Genomic DNA, 26,961 nt, shown 5'->3' on the forward strand with positions numbered 1-26,961 from the left:
GATAAAAGGGTCACAAAATTCAAGTGCACATTTTCAATATGTAAAATCCTGTGAATTCAAATACATGAGATTCCATACCAATCAGCTGTCAAAAAACCCCACACAGCAGCCTTTCCCAAAGGAGAACTATGAGGATGAAATTCATAAAGCAAAGGAGGTACAAAATCTCAGTCTACCCACAGCAAGTCAAGGAGCAAGTCAGCAAATCTCTGATAATCATTTCTATGCTCTTTGAGTAAAACCAGTTACTTCCCAATTAACGATACAACTCCCAAACAGGAAGGAAAGAAGTACATGTGTGGAGAAGCCTAATTAAAAATCCTCAGAAAGTGAATTAAATCCTCTTCCGTCCCCTCCCTCTTAAATAAGCAGTGTCCCTGGCACAACAGTCTGTGAAGTTCTGCTACTAATGAGCTGCAGCTCCTCTGGTCCTGGACCTTAGGAGTTTTCCATCTTCAAAGATTAATTTCTCTTTGATTTTGAGAGCTAAGCAAATACATACAGTTGCAATTTGTTTACCATAGGGTCCCTCCTCCCCCCCACCCCTATTTTGACAACATGTAATTCAAGCAATTAGAGACTTGACCATTCAGTTCAGTTTCAGAAAGGGTTTCCGATAAAGCCTTAAAAGATCAGAGAGGCAATGAATGAAGCAAGTGAGAATGTAGACGCTGAATGACTTCACTGACTTTTTACTGTAACTCAGAAGTATGAGTCCAATGGGTTGTCGAATTGAATCAGTTTTCCAAAGAAGTTGAAAATGGGTGTGTATGATGAAAAGTGACTTCACCGAAAACACCCACCTTCTCCCTGACCTCCAAAGAACAGGCCTTGCTGCAGATCTGTTGAATGACAACCCCCCTCCCCCCTCCCGGCACTCCCAGCAACCTTGGAAGAGAGCCAAGGCCATGTCTGATGAACACAGACTCTGCTGAAACCTTGACACTCCTCAGTCAAAATGTTATTTTATTGCTCACCCATCCCACTTCCATCTCTCTCTGTTTCCATCTGTGCTCCCAACAAATGCACTCGTTCTGCCCAATATTTAGAGACCCTAGTTGTAACGTCAGTGAGCCTTTCTTCCTTCAGCTAGGTTGAAGGAGACTTGATTGCCCTTCTCATGCTTCACTCCTGACAAAAGCCTGTTGGTCTGCTGAGTTCTTTTTCTGCCCTTTCTTTATTCTGACCTGTCATTACTCAGTTTCCTTAAAGTGTGTGTGTGTGTGTGTGTGTGTGTGTGTGTGTGTGTGTAGGGGGGGAGATGAGCTTAAAATAAAGTACCATACCAGGAACATAGGCATACAAAAAATTTTAGATGTCTAGTTGAAATATTACTCTGGTCTGCCAGACCAGACACCCAAGACACCTTTCTCTTAATCTGGTGATTTTTATGTGTACATTGGATTGTTAACCCCACAAAGAGAAGGGACTTGTCTATCTTCCCCTTATCAGTATACACTCCTTGGACCTCAATAAATACTTAATCGGTATTTCTATATAAGATAGGTAAACAGTTCCATGGAATCTCAATTGTTGACATTGTACAGAGAGATGCCAGTAAACAGATCCACTTCAGAGGGAAATAAATGATATCTCAGCTGTCTAAGGGGAAGGCCTGCTCAGTTCACTGTTGACAAATGGATCTATCTCTAAAGTAGCAAAGACGTAACACACAAGAACTAACTCACTTAGGTGAATATTTCTCTTTCCCTTGAAACATCACTAAAATGAAAAGAAAATTCTTTTATGTCAATATCTTTACTGCCACTAGCTTAGAGTATTTATTATCTTAGGAGCTGAACATCAACAACTATAGTTCAAATATTCTATTATCTCAACTGAATGTGACAGAACTTTAAAATTCCATCTTCTCTCACCATAGAGATAACTACCCATATATATGTATATATACATATATATAGCATTATGCTTTTATATATGCATATATATAGCATTATGCTTATATATATATAATTTCCTGATAAACACTAGGGCTTGCTTTCATCATTGAAAACGTTGGCAAGATCCTGCTCATTGTGTAAGAGTAAGACAAATTATTAATTGTTTGGTTTATTATAGAACAACAATGAAGAAAATCCACTTTCCTTATGGGTCAATCAGTATAACTGAAATTTCCCTCTTCTTTATAGTATGAATTACTTTATCCATTAGAAAATCTGATCATGCACTCAGTGATGTAAGAAATTCTAGTAGTACCAACTGATCCTCTGAAGAAATCCAAGACTCCTGATCTAATATGATTCCTGCTACTTTTCTAGCCCAGTATCAAGCACTGTGCAGTCACTTCAAACCATATGTCATTCCCCCAGCAAAGGTTGATGCTTTTTTATACCCCTAGGTCCAATAGACTATGGTCCTCAGACCAGTACTTTCAAGAAATGCCTTTCCCTTTTTCTCTGCTGCTTAAAGAACTTTCCCAACTTAGAGGGATGTGATAACACATACCAGTAACCCCAGCCCTCAGAAAGCTAAGGCAGGAAGGCCATGGCTTTGAGGCCAGTATGGATGACACAGTAAGACCCTGACTCAAAAAAATTATTCCAGAACTTTCCAGAATTGGCTAAGAAGTTCATCATCTTCAGGAAAAACTGTCCATCAGATATGGCCAGTCCTTGCTGCCTCAATCTGAACCATTACTCATCCATCATGAGTACATTTCTACCCCCAGAGCCCATGTTAGGGCTTCATCACGTCCCTAGTGCTTGGTCCACGCAATCACTCAACATGGAACACAGGTTTGCTGAGCTCAAATAACTTCTGGTGCTGCCATAGTCACAGAAAAGAAGAGGATGAAGATGAACTTCCTGGGCAGTTCTGCCCTCAACCATTCTATTGTCATGGGTCTCTCTAACTGGGGTACTAGAAGAGGGATTCCATCGGGCTTCTATTGGAAGAACTATCATCATGAAGTAAGGACTTCCAAATACATTAAGAAAATCGAAGCAACAACATTTTTTTTTCCTCTCCAAAGTACCCTGAGCTTAAATGAGATGATCTGTGTTCTGCATTGTGTGTGACTCATAAGTAAATGCGGATTAAACACAGGTACCTGATTTTCAATCAGAAGATGCGACCCTCAGATATCAAGGAACTTTAAATTGAGAAATCCCAAAACTGAGGGTTGTAAATCAAGAGAAATCAAGAATATTTTCAGAAAATGTATGAACAGAGATGAAGGCTAGGGAAAACCACTGTTGTGCCAAGTTTATAAAATAAAAAGTCAACAAGACAAAAGAATTCCTATTAAATCACCAAGTCATTTTCTTAGCTGAATGATATGTTCACACTGTTGTTTAGTGTCCAAAACTAGCTATGGATACTCCCAAAGAGGAATTTTTTTCTATTTACTTTATCACCAATACTTTAGACCTTGATGATGGCACAATTCCATCACTAACTCTTTCTCAAGATTGATTCATTTTTCTATTTTCTGGATTTTAAGAGATCCAATAGTTTCTTCATAATGTACATTAGCAGCAATGCTTTTGAAACTTGTGCCATCAGAGCTTATCAAACCAATTCTTCTTGGTCTGAAAGCATTCAAAAAACCCTGGATCCCAAACAGAATAGATCTGCCAATTATTTATTACTGAATGTACACAGTCTAACACATGGCTAAGTACTGAAGCTAATATAGGAAAAAATAACAAATTAAAAATTAAAAACTCATACAAAGATTGGAATGTTAAATGTATTCTTGTTTAAGAAAAAGTATATTCTCAACAATTGCTTACAGAGAGCTAAATTTCTATAGCAAGGATATAGGGAGACTGTAAACACAGATCCTAAATCTGGGCCCTATACAATAAGACAATGCCCACAAAAAACATTGTATGAGAAAGCTTTAGCAAATGGGCCAATAAAGTATTGGCTGGACAAAGATAGAGGAAGGGAAGGGATGAGAGTAGAAACTGTGGAGTTAACCTTTTTGTGTATTTGAACTCACTCTCATGTAATAAGCAACATAAGTGAGTGAAAAAAACAACAAGGAAAAATGCCACTTTGAAGAAATTACATAAGCAAAAGTCAGTTGGCAGAAGCAACCAGATGCAATATTTTAAGAGCAAAGGAGTTCTCTTTAAAGCTCAACAGAAAATACAGATGGAACAACAGTTTGGATTCATAAAGCCAAATGCAGGAATCTAAACATCAATCCACAGACAGTAAGATGATTTTCAAGGAAGTAGTTCAAATGACAGCTATTTAATATGTCAATGAAGAGCTGAAACTTAAAGGAGACTAAAGCTGTTGAGGCTGTTGTTTCTGTTCTAGGCCAGATGGTTAAATGAAAACAGAGTCCTGGGCCCTGTAGTTACTGTTTATATCTGCTGTCATTTGCTTATAGCTTTGTGCTACACAAGGCATATCATTATGATGTCTTTTGTCACTGGTTCTGGGAATTGTGCTGGCTTTCTATGTGCACAAAACTATGGAAACAAGAGGTTTATCTTTGTGACTGGTGTTCTTAATGTATTATGTGAAGTTTTTCTTTTTTCTTTCTTTCCCCCCGTATGGTTCATCTCATGTTGTTACTATATATGACTTTGTTACCTGGAATATTGTGTATATGTTTATTTGTTTATTTGAAATAAGGAAGGCAAGGGGAAAAACAAGATGACTGGGAAGGGGTAGGAGAGAGAAAGTGGGAGAAAAATATGGGAAGGAGTATCAATGTTCCAGGGAAGGAGTATCAATGTTCAAGAAGTAATGTACAAAAAAAGAGAAGTAATATACCCACTAGCTGATGAATGTAACTGTAACCCCTCTATACATTACCCTGACGATAAAATATAACTTAAATAAGGAAACACGCATACACATGTGTGTAGGTGTGTGTGTGTGTGTGTGTAGGTGTGTGTGTGTGTTTGTGCGTGTGTGTTTGAGAATCTGACCATCCTCCAAAGAAACCACTTGTATAGCCTGCCTAGCATCTAATATTTATCAAGCACTCAACACATAATGACATTGATTGTTTTAATTGCTTTTAAATTGAGTTGCTATAAACCTGTAGTATGATGGTTATGTGTCTGCTTGGTGGTATCATAATATCCCTGTATGTGATCAAATATTACTTTATGTATATTCTACACAAGATCATGCTCTATTTAGTTTTTCGAATTGTGTTCTTTTTCAGCTGACAAAACAAACTATCTGAAATTCAAACTGGCTGTTCTCTATTTTTACAACCACTGGGTATCTTCGTAGGTAGATAACCTGTATTCAGAATGTTATATTTTGCCTCACTTTTATTCCTTTAGATTTTAAATTTCCCAGTCCTGGGGCTTGAACTCAGGGCCTGGGCACTCTCCGTGGACACTCTTCACTCAAGGCTAGTACTCTGCTACCTGAGCCCCAGTGCCACTACCTGCTTTTTCTGTGTATGTGGAATCAAGGAACCGAACCCAGGGTTTTGTGCATGCTAGACAAGCAATCTACCTCTAGGCTATGCTCCCAGCCCCTGGATGCTTATTATTATACCCCATCATCTGCTCTGCTGGGCAAAGTCTACGTGTTTGATAAATATCTGTTAAATTAATGTGTGTATGTATGTGTTGTTGTTGTTGTGTGTGTGTGTGTGTGTGTGTGTGTGTGTGAGAGAGAGAGAGAGAGAGAGAGAGAGAGAGAGAGAGTCAGTGAACAAATAAAACAAGAAGTAATGAAGTACTGATGGAAATTTACACCCTCAATATCAATATTAATTCTTATCTACCTCTACAACAAAATCTCATGAATTAAGAACAAACATATACCACTAGTGAGATCAGTTCAATATGAAAAATGGCTTTGAGAACTTAATATAAGTTACACAGAGCAAATAGCACTAAATGGTAAGGACCAGAGGATCTCATCTATGTTCTCTAACTTGGAGACAAAAGAAAACCAGAATATTTCTACTTTACATTTATTCTAAATACTAACTAAGAACTAGCCCCATCAACTTCATGAATCACTTTGTAGATGTACAAGAAAATGTCACAGTTATGTTTGTTATTGTTGTTTACAAAAAGACAAGCTAATAAAACCTTCATAAGAATTTAAAATGCTCCAAATTCAGTACCTAGCCCTAGACCCAAATCAAGCAAAAAAAAATTAAAAAGTCGTCTTTGGATGACTCGTCAGTCTTTTATTCCTAAGTCTTATGCAAATTCCTGGACTCAAGCATTAAAGATAATAATCAAAGTCCAAGTCATTTATTAAACTGCAAGTGGCCATAAAGCAAAGTTAATGCAACTTGTAAGGGCAAAGTAAACCAAGAAATGCCTTGACCTATGAGCTCACAGGACCCCTTAGAAAAGTTGAAAGAAACCACTAGGGAAGAGTTAAAATTCAACTTTGGTTTATATACCTCTTTAAATCAAGGAAAGAGCAAGCATGTTTCTGACAACTTAAGATTATGGGTGATAACTTACCAAATACCAACTTACATCCTAATTATTCCCAAGAGGATTTAAAAAATAAGTTTAGAATGATACTTTCAGAAATGTTATTATTATTAAGATCCTTCTTTATGAAATCTGCTTTTTTCTTCTGTGTATGATGGTCCTGTGGCCTTGTAGCTTGAATTCAGAACCTACGTGATATCTCTGAGCTTTCCCTCCCACCCTCAAGTCTAGCACTCTACCACTTAAGTCACAGCTCCACTTCTGGATTTATGGTAGTTAAATGGAGATAAGAATCTCACAGACTTTTCTGTCCAGGTTTAGCTTTAACTGTGACCTTCAGATCTCAGCCTCCTGAGTAGCTAGGGTTATAGGCATGAGCAGCTAGCTGAAATCAAGTATTTTAAAAATAATTATCCTTTGGTTTACAAATCATAAAGATGTCTTAAAAACTATTATATTCATCGGGCATTAATATTTTACTACTGAAAAGTGGTAGCTGTTTTTTTCTTAAAAGTTTCCTCTTGTTCCATCAATGTTTAAGGTTCTAAACTTTTTAATTGAGATAATTTTCTTTTTTAAAAAATGACAAAGGTAGTATTATACTACATTGGTTATATATGACTCCTTGACAAATTAACTGGACATCTAGCAATTTAAAACAACCAGTATTTTGTATCTTACTTTCTAGAGTTAGGACTCTCGCTTATTCTGGTGGTTCCTGCTTGCTGTCTTTTGTGAGGCTGCAGTCTAGATATTGGTTGGGGGCTGAAACTTACAAGCTTACTCTCATGCTATTTGTTAATAAGAGGCTTCAGTGATACAGGCTACTGGATAAAGGGCTTCAGCTCCCATATAAGACTGGCTATTAGAATACCTTCATTCCTTTTCCTGTGGGCCTCTATGAAGGACAACTAAACACGTCAGCTAATTCCCCTCAAGAGTGAGTGATCCATAGATATAGTAGACAGATGAATAAAGACAGAAACCTCAGGAATGACCTAGTTAGTCTTCAGCCTCACATCTTCATCCCTACTTTTCTCCATTCTTTAGAATTGAGTCTCAAGTTTAGCCCATACGCTGCATGAGGGGAAATTAAGCTCCCCTTCTTGAAGGGATGAGAGACAAAGAATCAGATAACTATATAATCAGTAGTTGTTGGAAACACTAAAGTAAGATGCATTTAGAATTAGGAATGTCTGTTGAATCCTGACTCTGCAAGCTGGTTGTGGGTCTGCTTGCACATTATTTAATCTGTATCTGTCATAGTTTCACCAGATACATAGTAATGTGGCTCATGAGCTTTGCCATGTACAACCTGAAGAAAGGAACTGGTTCTTGCTAAAGTAGAGTTAGGACTAATGCTAGTCATCCTAAACACTCCCATAATGTGAACTACATAGCAGTAATTGGTTAAATGGATGACTTGAGTGCCTGCTGAGTATAGTGTACACAGCTCTTTGCCCTGGAAGTGCTTATAATCTAGTAGTTTCAAAAGTAAGTCTAAAATGTACACATAGAAAAGTTAATATGGTTCTTTCATTTAGAAATCAGAGGAACAGACAGAAATACACAGAAGTTTCAAACATTTTTGCTTCGTTTGGGGGGGGGGGTTAAAGAAATTGTCTCTTCAGCTTAAATCTTCTCAGATGCCCTAAGTATATAATCATTGAAAGCATAATGCTATGCAAGAATGAAGACAAATAACACAGACAGCCTGTGTCTACCTTCTGGACACTCTATGATACCTTATGGGAACAAATGAGGTATAGTTTACAAATTTGCATTTACACATCATGCCTGTCAATGCATATATAACAGATCAAAGGTCATGGTTTAAGAATATGACAAGTTGATGAAACCAAATAAATAAAAGAAATTATCTCAGCTGGGTGGCAGTGGCTCATGTCTGTAATCCTAGCTGGCTAAGAAGAGGAAGAACAGGTTCAAGGATAGACCAGATGGAAAACTCCACAAGAGCCCCTCCTCCATCCACAGCTGGGTGTCGTAGTTTGTGTCTCTCATCTTAAGCCATGTGGGAGACTGAGATTGGAAGGATGGAAGTTCCAGACCAGCCTGGACAGAAAAATATATGCTACTTATCTCAACTATGACATAAAATAAGCAGATTAGTTGGACCTTATCTCAAAAAACAACCAATACCAAAAAGAGACTGGAGACATGGCTCAGTGGCACAGGAACTGCCCAGTGAGTACAAGCCCTGAATTCAAATCCTAATATTGCCAATTTAAAATCATGAAATCGTTTAGTTAAACTATTCTAAAAAGTGATATCTTCACCCTTAAAATATGCAATGTTTGAAATATAAAAATCTGAAAAGATCATGTCTTTGTTTTGGTAGAACTAGGGTTTGCATATAGTAGAGCCTGGTGGTTGCTAAGCAGGCACCTGACTGTATAGGCTATACCTCCATTTAAAAGGAATACTTATTTAAAAGTATCTACATATTCCTTTTAAGGAAAAAAAGAGCATTTTCACAGGAGAGTTTCTTTGTAACTTTGAAAGTAAATATTCTGATAAAATGCACACAAATTTGTGTTTTACATAGATTTTGAATTATTGGATAGTAACTCTGGACTTCCAGCACTTATAATCAAAGCAAACACACACACACACACACACACACACACACACACACACACACACACACGTAGTTTCTTACTAAATTTAGAATTGGAGGTTAAAGGAATTTCAGCATTAATTACCTGAGGTATCCAAGTTTATCTTCCCAGAGTTAAAGCTCAAACAATTTACAAAAAATTTTGCTTATGAACTCCATGCCCTAAATTCCAAGGTAACGAGAGATAATTTTCAGACGGGCCACTGCAAATACAAAGATTAGTCAAATATTTCAATGACTTTTCTATTCAGTTGAAAAGCTGTCACCAAGAAAGTACTGAGAAATGGAGGTCACCTATTCATATTCAAAAACTTTATAAAATAATAAAATACTTCAAATTATTACATAAATTCCATGCCCTTTGAAGCTCTTCACTTTCATAAATATTATTGGCCCTGTATCAAACATTATTTAATGGACTATGGCTGACTTTCCGAAGAGCTTTGGATGAATTTATATGGCTGTTATCATATTCAAAAGATAACCAGCTTTGGGCCAGGAGTTTGGCCTAGTGGTTAAAGTGCTTGCCTAGCATGCATGAAGACCCAGGTTCGATTCCTCGGTACCACATACATAGAAAAAAGCCGGAAGTGGTGCTCAGGCTCAAGTGGTAGAGCTCTAGCCTTGAGAAAGTCCAAGGACAGTGCTCAGGCCCTGAGCTCAAGCCCAGGACTGGCAAAAAAAAAAAAAAAAAAGATAACCAGCTTTACAAATATAAAGTTAGCATTGAAAAGAATTCACAAATTCAAAACCATGGAAGTCTGATAAGACATAATTTTTTTAAAAAATAACATCAATCAAGACGCATTGTATTCATAAACAGTTAAATGGCAACTCCTTTGTACAACTACGTAAAGTTAATAATATAATAATAAAGTGAAAAATTTCAAGATTTTACAATAGATTTTTGGAAATGTTTGGAAAAAAAATCTCCTCCTAGAAGAAAGTCATCTGGATAGGGATTGAGCATGTGGCAAATTATGAGAGTCACTGAGTATATCATAATAAGAGTAAGGAGAAGAAGCTACAACAGCACTGTTAATATCTGTGGATCCCTGGACAAGAAAATTAGCTGACTTGTGTCTTATTCCCTCAGTTGTCTGAATTTCATAGACAATGTGCCATACAGTTAGCAAGAACGAGTTGTGATAAACATATACAATTCTAGACACATTTTGGGAATCGTAATTCTTACCTGATGCTCAGGGCATACTTTCAACATTAAGTTTATTCCAGGTGATCATAGCATTAGGAGTATTGCTTAAACGATTGACGGAGGCTACGTCACACACTATGTACTGAAAACATATTGTTTTTCTTCATCTTTTGAACAATGTTTTTAATTCGTTTGGAGGACATAATCCATTTCCACCATGGTGATGGTGATGGGCTTAACATCACCATGTTTGCATTTATAGAAATTACTTTTTTGTTGACTGTGGGGCTTAAATTTGGGCCTGGGCACTGCCCCTGAGCCTCTTTGCACGTAAGGCCAGTGCTCTACCATTTGAGCCATAGCACCATTACCAGTTTTTTTTTTAAATTTTTGAGTGGCTATTTGAGATAAGAATCTTACAGGGCCTTTTCTGCCTGGGCTGGCTTTGAACTACAATCCTCAGACCTTAGCCTCCTGAGTAACTAGAATTACAGGCATGAGCCTCCAGCGCCTGGCTTATACAACTTATTTTGTAAGTAATCAAGATCAATTTAACAATAGAAGGGGGTCCAAATAAAATAATGCATGCATAGTGTTTTTTTTAATTGCCAAATTATATGCAATATTTTATACTGAACTGGGGCACAACATGTTACACCCCTGAGAGTGGCATTAGTGGAAACACTGGTAAACCCTTGATCAAGTCCCAAATTTATCTAATAGTATTTAATGGTAATCTCTTAGTTTTTAGAAATATATAATGATTATGGATGTTAGCATTAAGAGAAACAAGGGAAAGGATATATAGAAACTCTTTTCAGTATTTTCATAAATCTAAAATTAGATCCTAATAAACCCATCATATGTTTTTGCCTAGTGCACTTTACCCCTTTTCAGCTACATCCCCTTATTCCTAGTGTTTTACATTGTCTTATTTTTAATTGCTACAATTCGGGGGGGGGGGTTGCCTGACAGTTCTGTCTAACATCTGGAGATTGTTTTACCTTGACTAATGGGAGTTAATATGAAAACATTCAAGCTTTTTCACTGGAGGTGAGAGAACTCTGACATGTATGCTTTTCCCAAGCTCGCCAAGTCTTTCAAGAAAGGTTAGGCTCAGACTGCCAAAGGTACAGCCTGGTTTCTTATTTCAGTTTCAAATGAACTCCTCTTCCTTGAATCCTTGTCTCATGGTCTGGTTCTAGGGAAATCCAAACCAAGATATCACTCTTGCCACAGTTTTCAAATATCTGTAGCAAGATAGCCACTAGTTGTAACAATTCAAAGCTATTTACAAGGAAATCCTATACTCTTTGGTCCCTGAGAAAAAGTGTTCATCCAGGAGGGAATCTCATTGGCTTATTAACACAGAAGTAATCGATACATGAAAGCCACACATGTGGAATGGAAAGAAAAACTTGGAAGAATACAACAAAATCTTCATTCATTAAATTAAAATCTCCTGAGCATTTTTAGGGGCTATATAATGAAGAAGACAAGAAAGTCTCTCCATTGGTGTTATGGAGGTGGGCTAAAAACTGGGAAAAATGAATAAATAGTAATTATATTAATGATAAATGCTATTAAGAAAATAAGACAAGGTTTTATTATATCATGACATAGTTGTCAGAGGGTTATTCCAGTTGTGGGTTAAAGAAACATTTTCTGAAGCATAATTTGCTCACTTTTTCTAAACAAATAAAAACCTAGATCTGAAGAGTATGGCACTTTCTCATAAAGTGGCATCTTTATAACCATCAAGTACTGCCCATGTAGTTATTTAAACAAAAAAAGCTGAGTCGTAGGTACCTAAAGACTCAAAACACCACCCTCTTTGCTTTGTCTGTGCTTAAATTTTCCCCAAATCAAAAGTTCTTTTTGAATTGTAATGTATAGAGGGGTCACAGTTACATTTGCCAGATAGAGGGTACATCACTTCTCACATATTGACACCTCTCTCATGTTTTTGTGCAAATTTCCCTCTCCCCAACCCCTCCCGATCATCTTGTTTTCCCCCTTCCCTTTCCTATTTCAAATAAACAAATTAACATATATACAATATACCAGGTAACAAAGTCAGATACTGTAACAATATGAGATTAAACAAAGGACAACCAAAGAAAAGAGAAATATTTAAGAATAACAATCACATAATACAAAGCTTCTGTTTCCACTTCCTGAATACCCTTTCATTTAACCTCATCCTATATGGCTTGATTTATCCAGGTTTTGAGCTATTGTAGTCCTCTGCTAGGAGAGTCCTAGGTTTGTACTAATTATTACAAGTGAACCATTGAGCCTATGTTCCTTTCTGTCTGGCTTACTTCACTTAATATGACCAAATCAAAAGTTTTTTTAAAGGGAAGTTCACATCTGGAAATTTGTGGAGCTCCCAAGATTACAGGAATTTCATCTCACCAAATTTTCATAACCAGAGTAGTTGTTTAGGCTCACCTGGTAAGCAATGAAATAATGAAGATAGAAAGAGCTACTTAAGACCAGAAGGTTACAGAGATTCCCAAATATTCTGTCAATGGAATGAAGAGATCTTCATTGATTAGCCAGTCTTATAGGAGGGTCTAAGTCTTTATGTTTGACTGGGCAATTTTATGGCTGTGAGCAGTTAGAAGTTAACACATGGACATGAATGTGGAATATTATATCTATAATATATAATTTGTGTAAGAATCAAAAGTATTTGTGTCTGGTAGAATGAGTAGACCTGTTTTTGTAAAATTATTCTAATATTTCTTTACGTATATAGTTCTGGTCCTTCCCCCTTCTTTCAAATGGTTATAATATCTTTTCAGTTTCCCTCATTAATTAATATCTCTATTATTTTACAACTATTCATTGTATAAGTTTAGGAGAATCACAGGAGAATTACCCTTTTAACAAAAAGATGAATTTACCATTCTCCTATAACTGGCTAATTATGTGCCTATGAGTCCATGTCGGAACATTTCCTCAAAGTCAAGGATTAAAATATGTTAGGCTTCTGTGTGTAGCTTTCTACACATTTCTTTTTATCCTCACAGAAGATCATCCTAGACTATTCCTTATCCAGAAATATCTTTTACCATAAGCCCTCTCACTCTACTGAGCAACTTTTAATTACCCCTTATCTTTCCAAATGTTTCCACTGCTTGAGATGAATGTCCTATCACTGGCAGACAGAAGTCTCTCTGAGAAGTATCTACATCACAGCAATGGTCATTATTGATTCTAAAATCCAAACTTCATAATTTCATAATCATGCAATTATAGTACCCCATATTTTTGCTCTATACCAGCAGTCTAGCAATAATAACTGGGAAGTCAAACACGCACGCGCGTGCGCGCGCGCGCGCACACACACACACATACACACACACACACATACACATACACACATACACACACACACACATACACACACATACACACACACACATACACACACATACACACACACACACACAAGCAAAAAGTAATTTCTGGCTTGCAGCACTCTTGAAAAAAGAGAAATTCCACTAGTTCAAATAAAATGGATACTTCAGGTGGCCAGGAGTTTGGCCTAGTGGTAGAGTGCTTGCCTAGCATGCATGAAGACCAGGTTCAATTCCTCCATACCACATACATAGAAAAGCTGGAAGTGGTGATGTAGCTCAAGTGGTAGAGCACTAGCCTTGAGGAAAAGCCCAAGGACAGTGCTCAGGCCCTAATTTCAAGGTCCAGGACTGGCAAAACAAACAAACAAAAAACAATAACAAATGGGTACTTCAGGGACTCATCAAAACCTTGATTTGATTTGATTGTCCCTGAAAAGAAGGAGGAGGAAAAAGAAACTGTAATTAGTATCAAGTGGGCATTTTATGTTGAAGACTCACTCTTGAAGACTCTCAAAAGGGCATTACAAGAAATCTTCCCAGCCTTGTCCAGTACATGTTAGGGACAGTTTCAACTCGTCTCAAGTACAGCAACCCCGATGAAGTAAAAGCCACCACCCTCAATTTTGCATATTAAGCCCAGAGACTTTAATTTTGCAAGTGTATAAAGATAGTAAGAAAAAATAGAGAGAGCTGGATTCAACCCCAATTAGAGAAGCCAGATGTATGTGATTCCAACAACTACTCCATGTCCTTTTCTGAATGCCAACCTATCTTTAGGTTTAGGCTGACACCTCAGCACCCATCTGCCAATCCTACTTCATGGCAACTTTGTCTATGTTCCCAGTGGAAAGAATGTCTGGTCAAATACATCAAGTGTCTCAAGATACAAGAGTTAGCACAACTAGCCATCACCTTCCTTGATGAATGACAGCTATCAACAACATGCTTTGCTGCAGTTCAAGAGTGTCCCCCAAGGGTTTCTGTGTTGAAATTTAATCCCTATTGTGAAGTGTTAGAAGGGTGGAAAGTTGAATCAACGATGATATTTAGCAATGAGGCCTTTGGGAGATGATTAAGATTAGATAAGATCACCAGGGTGGGACCTCATGACTGAATACTTCTGGCTTTATAAAAAGAGGCAGAGAGCGAGAGACCCAGAAATGACATGTGTGCTCCCTATTTTCTGTTACATGATTCCCTGATCTGGCGAAGGGCTCAGTTCTGCCAGCAAAATGTGTTCTGTCACTTGTGTGCTCTAACAGCTAAAAGAAATCTATTTTCTCTATGACTTAGTCTTCTGTAGTGTATTGGCAATACACTAATATTCCCTGTGGACAGAAGCTAAAGGGATGGCACCCAAAGAATGTAGCAAAAAAAAAAAAAAAAAACCAAAACACTGCAATGTAAATGTGTTACTGTCACTTCTAAAAGGACTCTGATTTCCTCATCTATAAATAAAGTAGGGATGTGGGACCGAGACATTTTAATAGGACTCTACTGACATCAGAGCAATGTATATTTTCCTTGTGTAGAACTGCCTCTGGCCTTACAAACACTTAACACTTCTGACTCTGTGCACTGAAAGCTTATAACTCTTTCCAGTTATTACAATGACCATATTTCCAAATGTTCCCATGTGCTACCTAGCAGGGAAGCAGAGCCTTAAGTGAAAGTCTTTGATGGATGATCTCAAGTTCTACGAAGCCCTGTGGCGATAGGAACCAGCTGTCAATATTAGCATGAGGAAGGGAAGTAGGGGCAAGAAAATGGCCTTCCAGGCTAATTCTTCCATTGTAAGGTCTATTAGAGATATTTGCTCAAAAGGAAATCATGCTGTTGGCATCTTTAGTTGACCCCTTAGAATAGTACTGAAGGATGTCTTAGAACCGAGTTAAAATGATGTTTGGAAAGTAACATTCAGAAACACCCTTTAGCAAGTACCACTCTTTAGCCGCACTAGGCTCAGGATGAGTTCCTATGCACTGACCAAGGAATGAGCCCCGGTGCACCATCCACGTAAGCAAATGGGGGAAGCTTCCATTGCAAATCAGTCTTCCTGCAGGCTGGACATGGCAGCTCACTCATGTAATCCTAGCTAGTCAGGAGGCTGAGATCTGAGGATGGAGGTTCAAAGCCAGCCTGGGCACAAAAGGACCTGAGATTCTTATCTCCAATTAAATTCTAGAAAATGAAAAGTGGGGCTTGGCTCAAGGGTAGGGCAGTAGCCTTGAGCTGATGAGCTCAGGGACAGTGCCCAGGCCGAGTTCAAGCCCCATGACCCACACAAAAAAAGAAAAAAGTCTTCCCACTCACCTGTCCTCGTGAACCCCACAGAGCTCCATGCGTACTTGTTGATCCTCCATTTCCAGCCTCCTAGCCAAAACATCTTCAACCTTTCCACAGTTGAAAAGAAATGATTATATTTGTATGGTAGAAGCAACTTTGCCCATGAAACCTTTCTCAAAGAATGTACATATTTCTTCTACTAAATGAATACCAAAAGTAGAGTTCTATAGTAGAACCCTTCCTCATAACATGCATGTATTAACTGCTCCAACAATCACACCACATACACTGATAAAGTACTAACTTCCTAGCTTACATACTGTGTCCTATATTTAAGAGTTTGCATTTCCCAGTGTCTAGCACATTCCTGAGAACACATTACTTAAAATAAATACATGTTTTGCCTTTGATGTTTCCCATTGATACCCAAAGTACTATTGGCTGGGCAAAACTTACATCTTGGGGGCAGGGACTAAACAAAACAAATCCCAAACTGATTATGTAACATATTTTCCAGAGTAATTTTCAAAGTACTTTTTGGACGATATATAATTAATTCTCACAGGCCCTATATGCAATGAAAGGAATAAATAAAAATACTAAAATGCATTCAAACAAAGCACTGAGAATGAAAATGTCACATCTGGTACATGTGGCTGACTAAATGGTTCTACTAAGTCTTTATTAAACATTAGAAGTATGAGATTGAGGATTTAACTCAATAAAAGAATACTTGCCTAGCAAGTGCAAGGCCTTGAGTTCAATCTTATCTCTGAAAAAAAAAGCTGAAAATTCAAAATATAGATACTTCCATCTTGTTCAATTTGTTTCAGTCTGTGAACAGAATTCACCTTTGGAAGCTAGTTTATTAAGTCTTAGTGCCAACACTAAACTGAAGCAATATTACTCTGCTTGCATTATTTTAAAATATGTTTTATTATTGTTGAAAAGGTGATGTATGGGGGGATACCACTACATAATTCGAATAATGAGTATATTTCTTTTTGAACCTGGTTACCCCTTCCCTCATTCTCTCCCAGTGCTTTTCCTTCCACTGTGTGAATGTCTAGAAACTTGTATGTCCCAGTGTATTTTTTTCTATACAGTGGGTTTAATTGCTGATTAATAGGCACATTCTAGTTACCACAAAAGAGGGGAACCATGCAATCTAAGTCTTTCCATTTCCTTATGAAAGGTACAATCTCATTCTTTCTGATAGAAGCATGGAATTCCATTGTGTATATATACCAAATTTTCCTGATCTATTTCTCCACTGAGGAGCAGGTTGGCTAGGTAAATAATGCTGCAATGCATGTGGTTGTGCCAATAGCTTTAGCATGGCCTGGCTTGTGGTCATTTGGGGAAATACCCAAAAGTGGAATTCCTTGAGAATCATATGGGAAGCTCTATGTTTATTCTGAGAAATATCCACACTGCTTTCCAGTGGTTGAACAAGTTTACATTCTCTCCAACAGTGTAATAGTGTTCCCTTTTGTCCAAATCCCCACCAGCAACTATTATTGCTAGTTTTCTTGATAATGGCCAATGCAACTGGGGTGTGGTAGAAAACAACATTTTGTTTTGATCTGCATTTATTTTTGGGGGGGGAGGGAGGGTGATGAGACTTAAGCTCTGGACCTGGGCATTGTCTCTGAGCTCTTTAGCTCAAGGCTACTTTCATACCCTTGAGCCATAGCCCCACTTCCAGTTTTCTAGTGGTTCATTGGAGATAAAGATCTCAAGGCTTTGTAGTGCCCAGGATGGCTTTGAACAGCGATCCTCAGATCTTAGCCTCTTGAGTAGCTAGGATTACAGGTGTAAGCCACCATGCTTGGCTGATCTTCATTTCTTTTATGGCCTTCTGGCCATAAAAGTGTTTCCTCTACTCCTTCCTGTAATATTTTCAAAGTATCTGGTTTCACATTGACATCTTTGATCCACTTTGTAATTCTTCTGGTGCAGAATTATATATGAGGATCTACCTTCGGTTTTCTACATGTGTATAGCCAGTTTTTCTAGCACCATTTGTTAAAGAGGCTGTCTTTCTTCCAACTTGTTTTTTTGGCTCTCTTATCAAATATTAGGTGGTTATGGGTATGTGGGTTTGGGCCTTCTATTCTGCTGCATTTGTCCTCTGTCCTATTCTTGTGCCATTATCAAGAAAACTGGATGATGATGATGATGGTGGTGATGGTATCTTCATTTGCCTACACAGACCTCTTGCCACCACTTCAATATTGTTATTTATTTTGCTACATACTTGGCTATTGATAAAATATTGACCAAATCCCTATGACAAAACACAATTTTGTTCTCTAAGTAAAATAAGATGCTAACGCCCTAATTTAAATGAAGTTGTTTCTTTTCTTTCTTTGATCCTCATTAATCATTATCTTGCTTATGAAGAATGGTCTACTATTCTATCCATTAAGAAAGAAGCCACGGAAGAAGCTCTTACTTCAACTTATCATTCACATATGTTCTTTGAGATTGGTTTCACTTTGCTTTGCCAAATGGAGTTTTGGGGGGGATAATAATCACCTAGCTTGAAGACAGCCAGAGAAACTGTTCATAGTTTGAATTAAGATTTTGAGCAAACCTTCTATCCAAGAGCAAAAGCTGTTTTATAACCCGTGTCAAGAAAAATCAGCTTTCTGAAATTTTTACCAGCCACCATAAAAGCCAGATGCACTTATTGCATTGCACACCACAAAAATCACTTTTGACCTCTTGTTTCAATAAGCACAGAAAAAGAACTACTTAAAACTCTCTATGAGTCTGCTTTGTAATGACCATAATTCACTTTTACTTGCTATGATAGCTCAGAGAAAAAAATGGCTATAAATCTTAATATGATAATAGTCTTTTGAAGTTAAGGCAAAAGACTAGTCGTCTTTGGATTTTTCTCAAGGCTAGAACTCTACCACTTGAGCCTCAGCACCACTTCTGGCTTTTTCTAAATATGTGATACCAAGGAATCGAACCAGGGTCTTCGTGCATGCCAGGCAAGCACTCTACCACTAGGCCAAACTCCCGGCACCCAAGCAGTGAAGTTTTAAGGGCTCTATAGGAGAAATTATCTGCTGGTTTTGAGATGGAGTATTGGAAGGTATGTTTGGATAATAATTAAACTAACAGTCCTAGTAATTTTTTTTTTGCCAGTCCTGGGCTTGTGTTTAGGGCCTGAGCACTGTCCTTGGACTTTCTCAAGGATAGAGCTCTACCACTTGAGCCTCAGAACCACTTCCAGCTTTTTTTTCTATGTATGTAGTAATGAGGAATCGAACCCTGGTCTTCGTGCATGCTAGGCAAGCACTCTACCACTAGGCCAAACTCCTGGCCCAGTCCTAGTGTCTTTTTAGCGCAGCAGGCAGTGCATCAGTCTCATAAACTAACACCACAGTAATTTTGACAAAATCACTGCTGTTCTGAATCATTAGTAAGTGGGACTGGAACTTTACCAAAGGAGCTGTTAACTGATATAAAAGGGGAGGGGGACTGGGAATATAGCTTAGTGATATAGTGGTAGGGTGTTTACCTAGCATGCATGAAGCCCTGCATTCAATTCCTCGGTACTACATAAGCAGAAAAAAATAAGCCAGAAGTAGGGCTCTGACTCAACTGGTAGAATGGTAGCCTTGGGCAAAATAAGCTCAGATAAAGTGTTTAGGCCCTAAGTACAAGCTAGGAGGAGGAGGAGGAGGAGGAGGAGGAGGAGGAGGAGGAGGAGGAGGAGGAGGAGGAGGAGGAGGAGAAGAAGAAGAAGAAGAAGAAGAAGAAGAAGAAGAAGAAGAAGAAGAAGAAGAAGAAGAAGAAGAAGAAGAGGGGGGAGGAGGAGGAGGACGAGGTAGAGGAAGAGGAGGAGGAGGAGGAAGGAAGGAAGGAAGGAAGGAAGGAAGGAAGGAAGGAAGGAAGGAAGGAGAAGAGGAGGAAGGAGAAGAGGAGGAAGGAGGAGGAGGAAGAGGAAGGAGGAGGAGGAGGAGAGGAAGAGGAAGAGGAGGAAAAGGAGGAGGAGGAGGAGGAGGAGGAGAAGGAAGAGGAGGAGGAGGCAGAAGAGGAGGAGGAATAGGAGGCAGGTGGAGGGAGAAGAAGAAAGAAGAAAGAAGTGTGATGCACTGAAGGAAGAAGTTAAGACTAAACAACAATAGTTTTGTCATCTGTCATCTTTCTTTTAAGAGTCTATTATCCATCATAGAATTTTTTTTGCCACTCAAAGCAGCAAAAAGAAAGTGCTTCAGCAAGAGATTTTTACATCTGATCAAGTTGTGTTATATTGCTCAGCATGAAAGCTGAGAGCATAGTAAGAATAACATATAGGAATTGCTGATTACTCAGTTGATTTTTAAAAAAGTGATAAGGGAACTGGGCTCTAGTGGCTCACACCTGTAATCCTAGCTACTCAGCTGAGATCTGAGGATGGCAGTTTAAAGCCAGACGGGGACAGTCCATGAGACTTTTATTTCCCATTAACCACAAGTAAACCTGATGTGGTGATGTGGCTCAAAATGGTAAAGCACTAGTTTTGAGCAAAAGAGCTCAGCACCCAGGTCCCAAGTTCAAGCCCTGCAACCAATCAAAAATAATGATAATAAGGTAATTAAAAACAAGCATACATTATTGCTTGATGCTATATAAGTTAAATAAATGATATAACTGCAGCTCCATGTCCAAAGCATTGCACACTGAAGCAACTAACACTCTTCACATACTCGCTCTGTGTGTAGCCATTAGCCACAGAGGACAATGCAAATAAAATTATATTTCTTGGGCTGGTAGTGTGGTTCAGTGGTAAGAGTGCTTGCTTAGCATGTATGAAGCCTCAGGTACAATTCTTCAGTACCACTTAAATAGGAAAGGCCAGAGTGGCACTTTGGCTCAAGAGGTAGAGTGCTAGCCTTGAGCAAAAAGAAGCTCAGGGAAAGTGTTCAGATTCTGAGTTCAAGCCCCATGACTGGCAAGGAAAAAAATTCCTTCTTGTTCTCGTGGAACCTATCGACATGGAAAATAATCCTAATAGTCCAAAGAGCTGCTTGTAGCATATGAAAAATACAGAGCCCCAAAAGATTTGAATTGGCAAAAGCTATAAAGCCCCCAACACAAAGAGCTTAGAGGAGACCCAGGCTTCCTAACATATAATTTTTAGCTTTCATATAAGATCAAACTAATGTAAATCTGTCCTGTATCAAAGCAGAACTTTGTTTTGCAAACTGGAATTTTGCATGTCTCACAAGATGGGGTCTACTATAATTTAAGAGGAGTTTACATGGGAAAGAATTGTGAGATCAAATTCTGAACTTCAATAAACACAGTTTATTATTGGTTATTTCTTCATCCCCAAATAAAGCCAAGAAGCGGCTACATACGAATGAAACCCAAAATGCAAGGGGAATTTCACTGGGAATTCATGTGTATACACAAAAAAAAATTATCTGAAAGCTCAAGACCAATATTGCCCACTTGCCCTGAACAAATGTCTGTTCATAAACTAGGAACTTCTGAAGCCATCAATGTCAGTTATCTGATGATATTCTCTGTCTATTTCTCTCTCTCTCCTCTATCTCCTCTATCTCTCTTCTCTCTCTCTCTCTCTCTCTCTCTCTCTGTCTCTCTCTCTCTCTCTCTCTGTCTCTCTCTCTCTCTCTCTCTCTCTCTCTGTCTCTCTCTCTCTCTCTCTCTCTCTCTCTCTCTCTCTCTCTCTCTCTCTCTCTCTCTTCTCTTCCTTCATACCTAAATGAGTGTGTCACCATCATCCACTATAACTGTTTTTTGAAGGAAGAGTCTTGTGGCAGGGTCAGATTCTCAGTGGGTGACAAGAGAAGCACATAATTTAATTTGGAATCCCCAGGCAATCACAGAAAAGAAAAATCAATGGCTAAGAATAGGTGTCATAGCAGGCCTTGGATAATACAGGTTTCATGTAGAAATACCTTAGCGCTGGAAAGCTTATGATTTTCAAAGAAGAGCAAAATAAGTAAGGAGCTAATTTGCAAGTAGGTAATAATGCTTTCTATCAATCAACCCCCCCCTTTCCAATGCTTGCCTAGAGCCACACCTTGTCAACCTAGAACCAGCTTGGCTGCCTGTTACCAAGGCAGCTTAGACTTGATTAATTAGGAGAAACAGAGCATTTGTCTGATCCCTGGCTGAACACAAACATGGAATGAAGATCTAAGTTCATGCTGATGCTGATATGACTCAATGGGGAATGAGGTCTTTACACTTCCCTGTGATATTAGCAAGCCATTTACCTCCTGAGGAAAGGTGGGTTGTTGATTTAGTCATAGGTAGTATGTACCCCAAAGCCTACTAACTCAAGGAAGAATTTCTGTCTGGTGTACTTTCACCTTGCTCGGGGCCAGGTGGCATGTTCCCTGAGACTTGGGTAGAACTAGCTTTCAATAAATGTTAGTACTAACAGCTGGTACTGAATCATGTTCAGAGAAGCAGACACATAGAGATCTATGAAAGGAATACATTATAATCACTACCTACTTACAACAAAATTTAAATCTGTCTATCTTCAGAATATTCTACATCTAGTTATTGTATTTTTCTCTTTTTCTAGTTGATATTTCTTAACAGGGACAAATTAAAGGTCTATCCCCACGGCATATAAAACTCTTATTTATCTGATCACCATGATATTTTTCATAAGTCAGTGATGGAAAAGTGTTATGAAGATATTACAGTGTGTTGACCATGAGTGATTAATTATGTTATCATGTTTACAATTTAGAATTAGTAGTGTTGCTATCTGGCTGAAAACAAAAAAATAGTCAAGACTGTTAAGATGTCTTAATAGAGAATTCCAGGAGTGCAAATCATAAATCTGTGACCCAGACTAAGTAAACTTTAAGGGGAGTAATGAAGGGAATGTGGAATCTAGGATATACTGGTCACCCTCAGTGGGCAAGTGACAACTACAAGAAGAGGCAAAGGAGAATCAGCAACCAGGAACACTGTGCCTGTTTCCAAGTGTAGTATTCCAAGGCAAAGAAGAGTAGAGTCAACTGGAGGACAGGAAAAATGGGTTGATCAGTTAAGATAGAACTTTCTAAAGACATGTCTCCTATAATGGACCTGGTCAGTGAGGAAGTGAAATTCTCAACTTATTATAGGAAGATTTGGTCTACCCCATTTCCTGGGGTTGTAAGTAGAGGTTGTTCAGTCTCCAGATAATAAGTTTCCAGTTGAAAAGTTAGTTATCATCCTAAGTAAAAATTGGGGGAGGGGAATATTGTTTATATCTATTCCAAGTTGGAAAGCATTGCTTCTCCGATAAGACATCCTATAGTGTTTTGATTTCACTCACTGGGCTAAGGGATGACTCCAGTCTTACCACGCTTCAGTTCTTATCAATTCATGATTCAAAAGTGATTGGGTGGTTTCAATGTTCATTATTGCTTAACTCATTAACACAGAAATTATAGGAATAATTATTTGCTTCTCTTTTTGTACTTGATTGGATGCTAATAGGGATCACTCGTGTTAGGCAAATGCTTTTTTTTACACACCAGCTTTTTATTTCCCCAAAGGACAAGCATTGATTTAGATGGATATGTGCAAGCACACTAGAAAGTATTGTTTCAGCATGGCCTATTTCTTTTTCTCTTAAAGAAAACCATGTCTCCATAAATATAAAATTTACCAGTACAATGACTCAAAAGCTTAATCTTCTGGTTAGCATATTGAAAATAAAATAAAACAGCCCATGACTATTTCCCTGATCTAATCAGTGTGTTCTCCCACATTCTTACTGTATCACTCAGATTTCTCTTTACATTAACAATGCTTACCAGTAGATAGCCAGAAAGGCTGGCCAAGTTGGACCAAATTCAAGATTTGTTTCCACACTGGGTGCTTCATGCACTTGGCAGAAGCAGGCTGCAACTGTGGCTTCATTTATTACATATTTTATAAACATTATGTCCTGAGCTAACAGGATACTTAACACGACAATCCCATAGGTTACTAAGCACTATAAACATCTGTTAACACAGGCACCAGAGATTGCATAGACCAGGCCCCTGATGCCCATTTAATGTGGCTTATGATGTGGAATCTGCTGTCAAAAAGAACCCCCTAATAATCAAAAACATAGTGCAGAGTCTGACTAGAACAAATATTTGTGAGATCAAGTTATGCTCACTTTGAAAAAAATGCACCAATGTCATCACTTTGTCACTGAATTTATAGACCTTCATTTCACACCTTGGTACATTAAGTGTTGGCTTTTCCATGGCATTCAGGAGACCAAAAGCATAATTTCACTGTGACATATTTACCCTAGAAAATGTTGACTCACCAACATTCCTTAGACTTAAGTGAAACAAAAAAAAATTGTAAGGATGGAAGATGCAGAGGACAGGTGGGACACACTTTTTAAGTTATAAATGAGGGTTTCTAAGACTCTCTAGGGTACCACCTTCCCTTCTAGTCCAGCCAAAGGTCTATCTGAAGGGGAACTGCAAATAACTGAAGACTCCCTGACAGCTAATCCCACTGAACTTTGCTTTTCTTAAAAGAGACAAGAACTCCCAATTACAGAGTAAACCAACAACCCTGTTTGCTAAGTCTGTCCAACATTTTAATTCTTGGAAATGTTTTAGTTGTTGGCTCTAAGGTACAGGTTGCCCCAGAAGAAAGGGGACTCCTGACTGATCCAGGAGTAATACAGCTTGGAACACCACAACACCCTAAGTCTAGAGGCTGAGGGCTTGACTGACTCTACTTGAGCAAGCTCCAGCAGTTCAAGTGCACACACCTCTGAGACCACCACCCGCCCAGAGGCTGTGCACAGCAGCAATGGGGAAATCTCAGATTCCCAGCTTCCTGTGCCCAGCCTCTGGCATTCTCTAACCACACAGACAAGAACCCTCAACTGCTCTCCCATGCAGAAAGCCCAGAAACGCCCCATTTCCAGCCTTCAGATCCTGCAAAGCAACAGGTTTAGCTATTCTAAAGGCCCTGAGAGCTAACCTTATGCAGGAGCTCCTGTCTTCCCAACTCTCTGGCCCTTCCATTACCTTGCCTCGTCCCTTCCCGGCGGCACAAACCGGCAGATGGCACCCTGCGGACTCCTCTCCCCTCGCCCCTCGGAACGCCCTAGTGGCTCAGGCGCCTTCACGCCTCCCAGGCACTCACACACACGCGCGCGAGGCACACGCGTCCACCCCTTCGGCGCACACGCCCGAACCCCGCAGCCCAGTCCCTGCAGGCTTCCTCGCAGGGCTATAGTTAAATGCTACACCCTCGCCCCGAAATAGACATCTTTAGGCACCCATAAACTGGATCATACCTCCCATCCCGCAATGCCTGCGCGCCGCCAGCTCTCCAGACCCCGGGCCCTTCCAAACCCCCGCACTTCCGTCAAAACTTTGAGCCCACGAGAGAGATCGGGAGATCTGCGGGCGCCTCGCCCCCCACCCACCCACCCACCCCACTTCTCGGGGAGGAGCGGCGGCGGGAACTCTAGCAACCCCAGCCCGGAGCCCGCCAGCGCGCCGGGGCCGCCCAGAGCTGGGGCGCAAAGGGCCGCGCGCCTGGCCGAGGAGCGCGCGGGGCACCGGCTCCCCGCACCGCCGCCGCCGGGTCGCCGGGGGCGGGGGGGGGGCGCAGCCTCGGATCGCTCCCCGCCCCAGCCAGGCAGGATGAGGTTGTCTTCACTGAAACATGCGAACCAAACTTTTTTACGACTTGAACGAAACGGTCTGAGGAGGGGAAACCCCTCCGCATCCCGCACACTGGGCGGTGGGAGCGGGCAGCAGCGTGGAATGGTTCATCCGGCACCCCCAAACTTCCCGTCATACACACTACCACCCCACCAGGATCAACATACACACACACACACACACACACAGAGAGAGAGAGAGAGAGAGAGATCAGGTTACAATCAGGCAAACGCTGAAAACTTTTCGAAAAGGAAAGCACAACCCACCCGTAAGTCACCTAGAGAGAAGAATTCTCTCCATAAATACAAAAATCGGGCCGCCTCCCCCGCCCATTTGCATGAGTAACTGGCTTCCAGGGTCCGCCTCCAGCCCCCCAGAACCAGAAAAGGGAAAACAACGAGCCCTACTCCCGGAGCCCCCTCTCCAGTACCTCCGGGCTTCGCCTCGGAGACTCGGCGCCGGTGGTGTCCGTGTGCGCGGGGGCCGATGGCGCGGGAGCCTCCGGCCCGCGTGGCCCCGGCCCAGGGTCTCCGCCGCAGCAGCCGCCGCCGCCGCCGCCCGGGCTCAGCAGCAGCCACCACCGCCGCCACCGCCGCTGGAGCAGCCGCCGCCGCCGCCGTCTCTCCGTAGACCGCCTCCTCTTCCCATGGCTGCGCCCTGCTTGGCAGCTCCGGGGCTGTCAGGCTTGAGGAGGAGGGAAGGGGCGGGGTGGGGCGGGAAGGGAGGAGGGGAGAGGCGGGGAGGAGTGGGAAAGGCGGCTGCTCTTCACCGAGGGTCACGGCCGGCTCCAGCCCTCCGATCCCGGGTTCCGGGCTGCCCACTCCAAAGGAAGCTGGAGCTCAGGCCAGCCGGTTCGAGACCCGCTGCGGAGAGGCCGAGCGCCGCCCGGGCGACGCATTCCCAGGAGCTGGGATGAAGGCTGGGGCGCGAGGAGTCGGAGTGGGTGCGTGTCACTCTCCTCCGGGCTGCGCGGCTCCTCCTAGAGGAAAATATTGGTAGTTGCGGGAGACTTCCTTCCTCTCCGCTGCCCTCCTGGGCTCCCCAGAAGAAGGCTGGACCTAGAAGACTGACTTCAGTCCACACACATTCGAAGGAGACGCGGACGGGAAAGTCCGCCGCCCTCAGGAACGCAAAGAAAACCCAGAAAGCGAGTTTGGAAAGGGTGAAGAGCTAAGGTGACCTTGGAGAGCCTCGAGGAGTCCAGCAAACACAACCTGCCCACCTGCCTCCCCTGGCCCAGCTCCTGCTCTCTGAGCCAGTGGTAGAGGATGTGGACGTGGGGACCTATGTGGTGCTACAGGTTAAAAATGGAGACACAGGAGGTGTCTCCCAGCAAGGACACCCAGCAAAGCCAAGGGCTGCAGGGATAAAGAAGGGATGCGCTCCAGCCTGCGTCTTTGTCGTTGTGTGTGACCCAGGGAAAGGATCCTGTCTG

General features: G+C 40.5%; 1 protein-coding gene across 3 annotated transcripts in view; it reads right to left on the reverse strand.

Moving 5' to 3' along the window:
* Ghr (growth hormone receptor) overlaps positions 1-26,045 on the reverse strand; it is a 224,989-nt gene extending 198,944 nt beyond the window's left edge. Inside the window, exons 1-2 of one of the 3 annotated variants that reach the window (XM_090331991.1) lie at positions 25,957-26,038; positions 15,883-15,962 (exon numbers count right to left, since the gene is read on the reverse strand). In XM_090331991.1, coding sequence (XP_090188117.1) covers positions 15,883-15,955 — 73 coding nt within the window. In that variant the 5' untranslated portion in view covers positions 15,956-15,962; positions 25,957-26,038. Of the gene's footprint in view, positions 1-15,882; positions 15,965-25,956 lie in introns of those variants that run through there. The other 2 variants (XM_090331994.1, XM_090331993.1) reach the window with 2 other exon arrangements.
* Between the last annotated feature and the right edge of the window lie 916 nt (positions 26,046-26,961).

The sequence above is a fragment of the Megascapheus bottae genome, chromosome 4, assembly GCF_031878675.1.
Source record: "Megascapheus bottae isolate mThoBot1 chromosome 4, mThoBot2.hap1, whole genome shotgun sequence".
Taxonomy (NCBI): domain Eukaryota; kingdom Metazoa; phylum Chordata; class Mammalia; order Rodentia; family Geomyidae; genus Megascapheus; species Megascapheus bottae.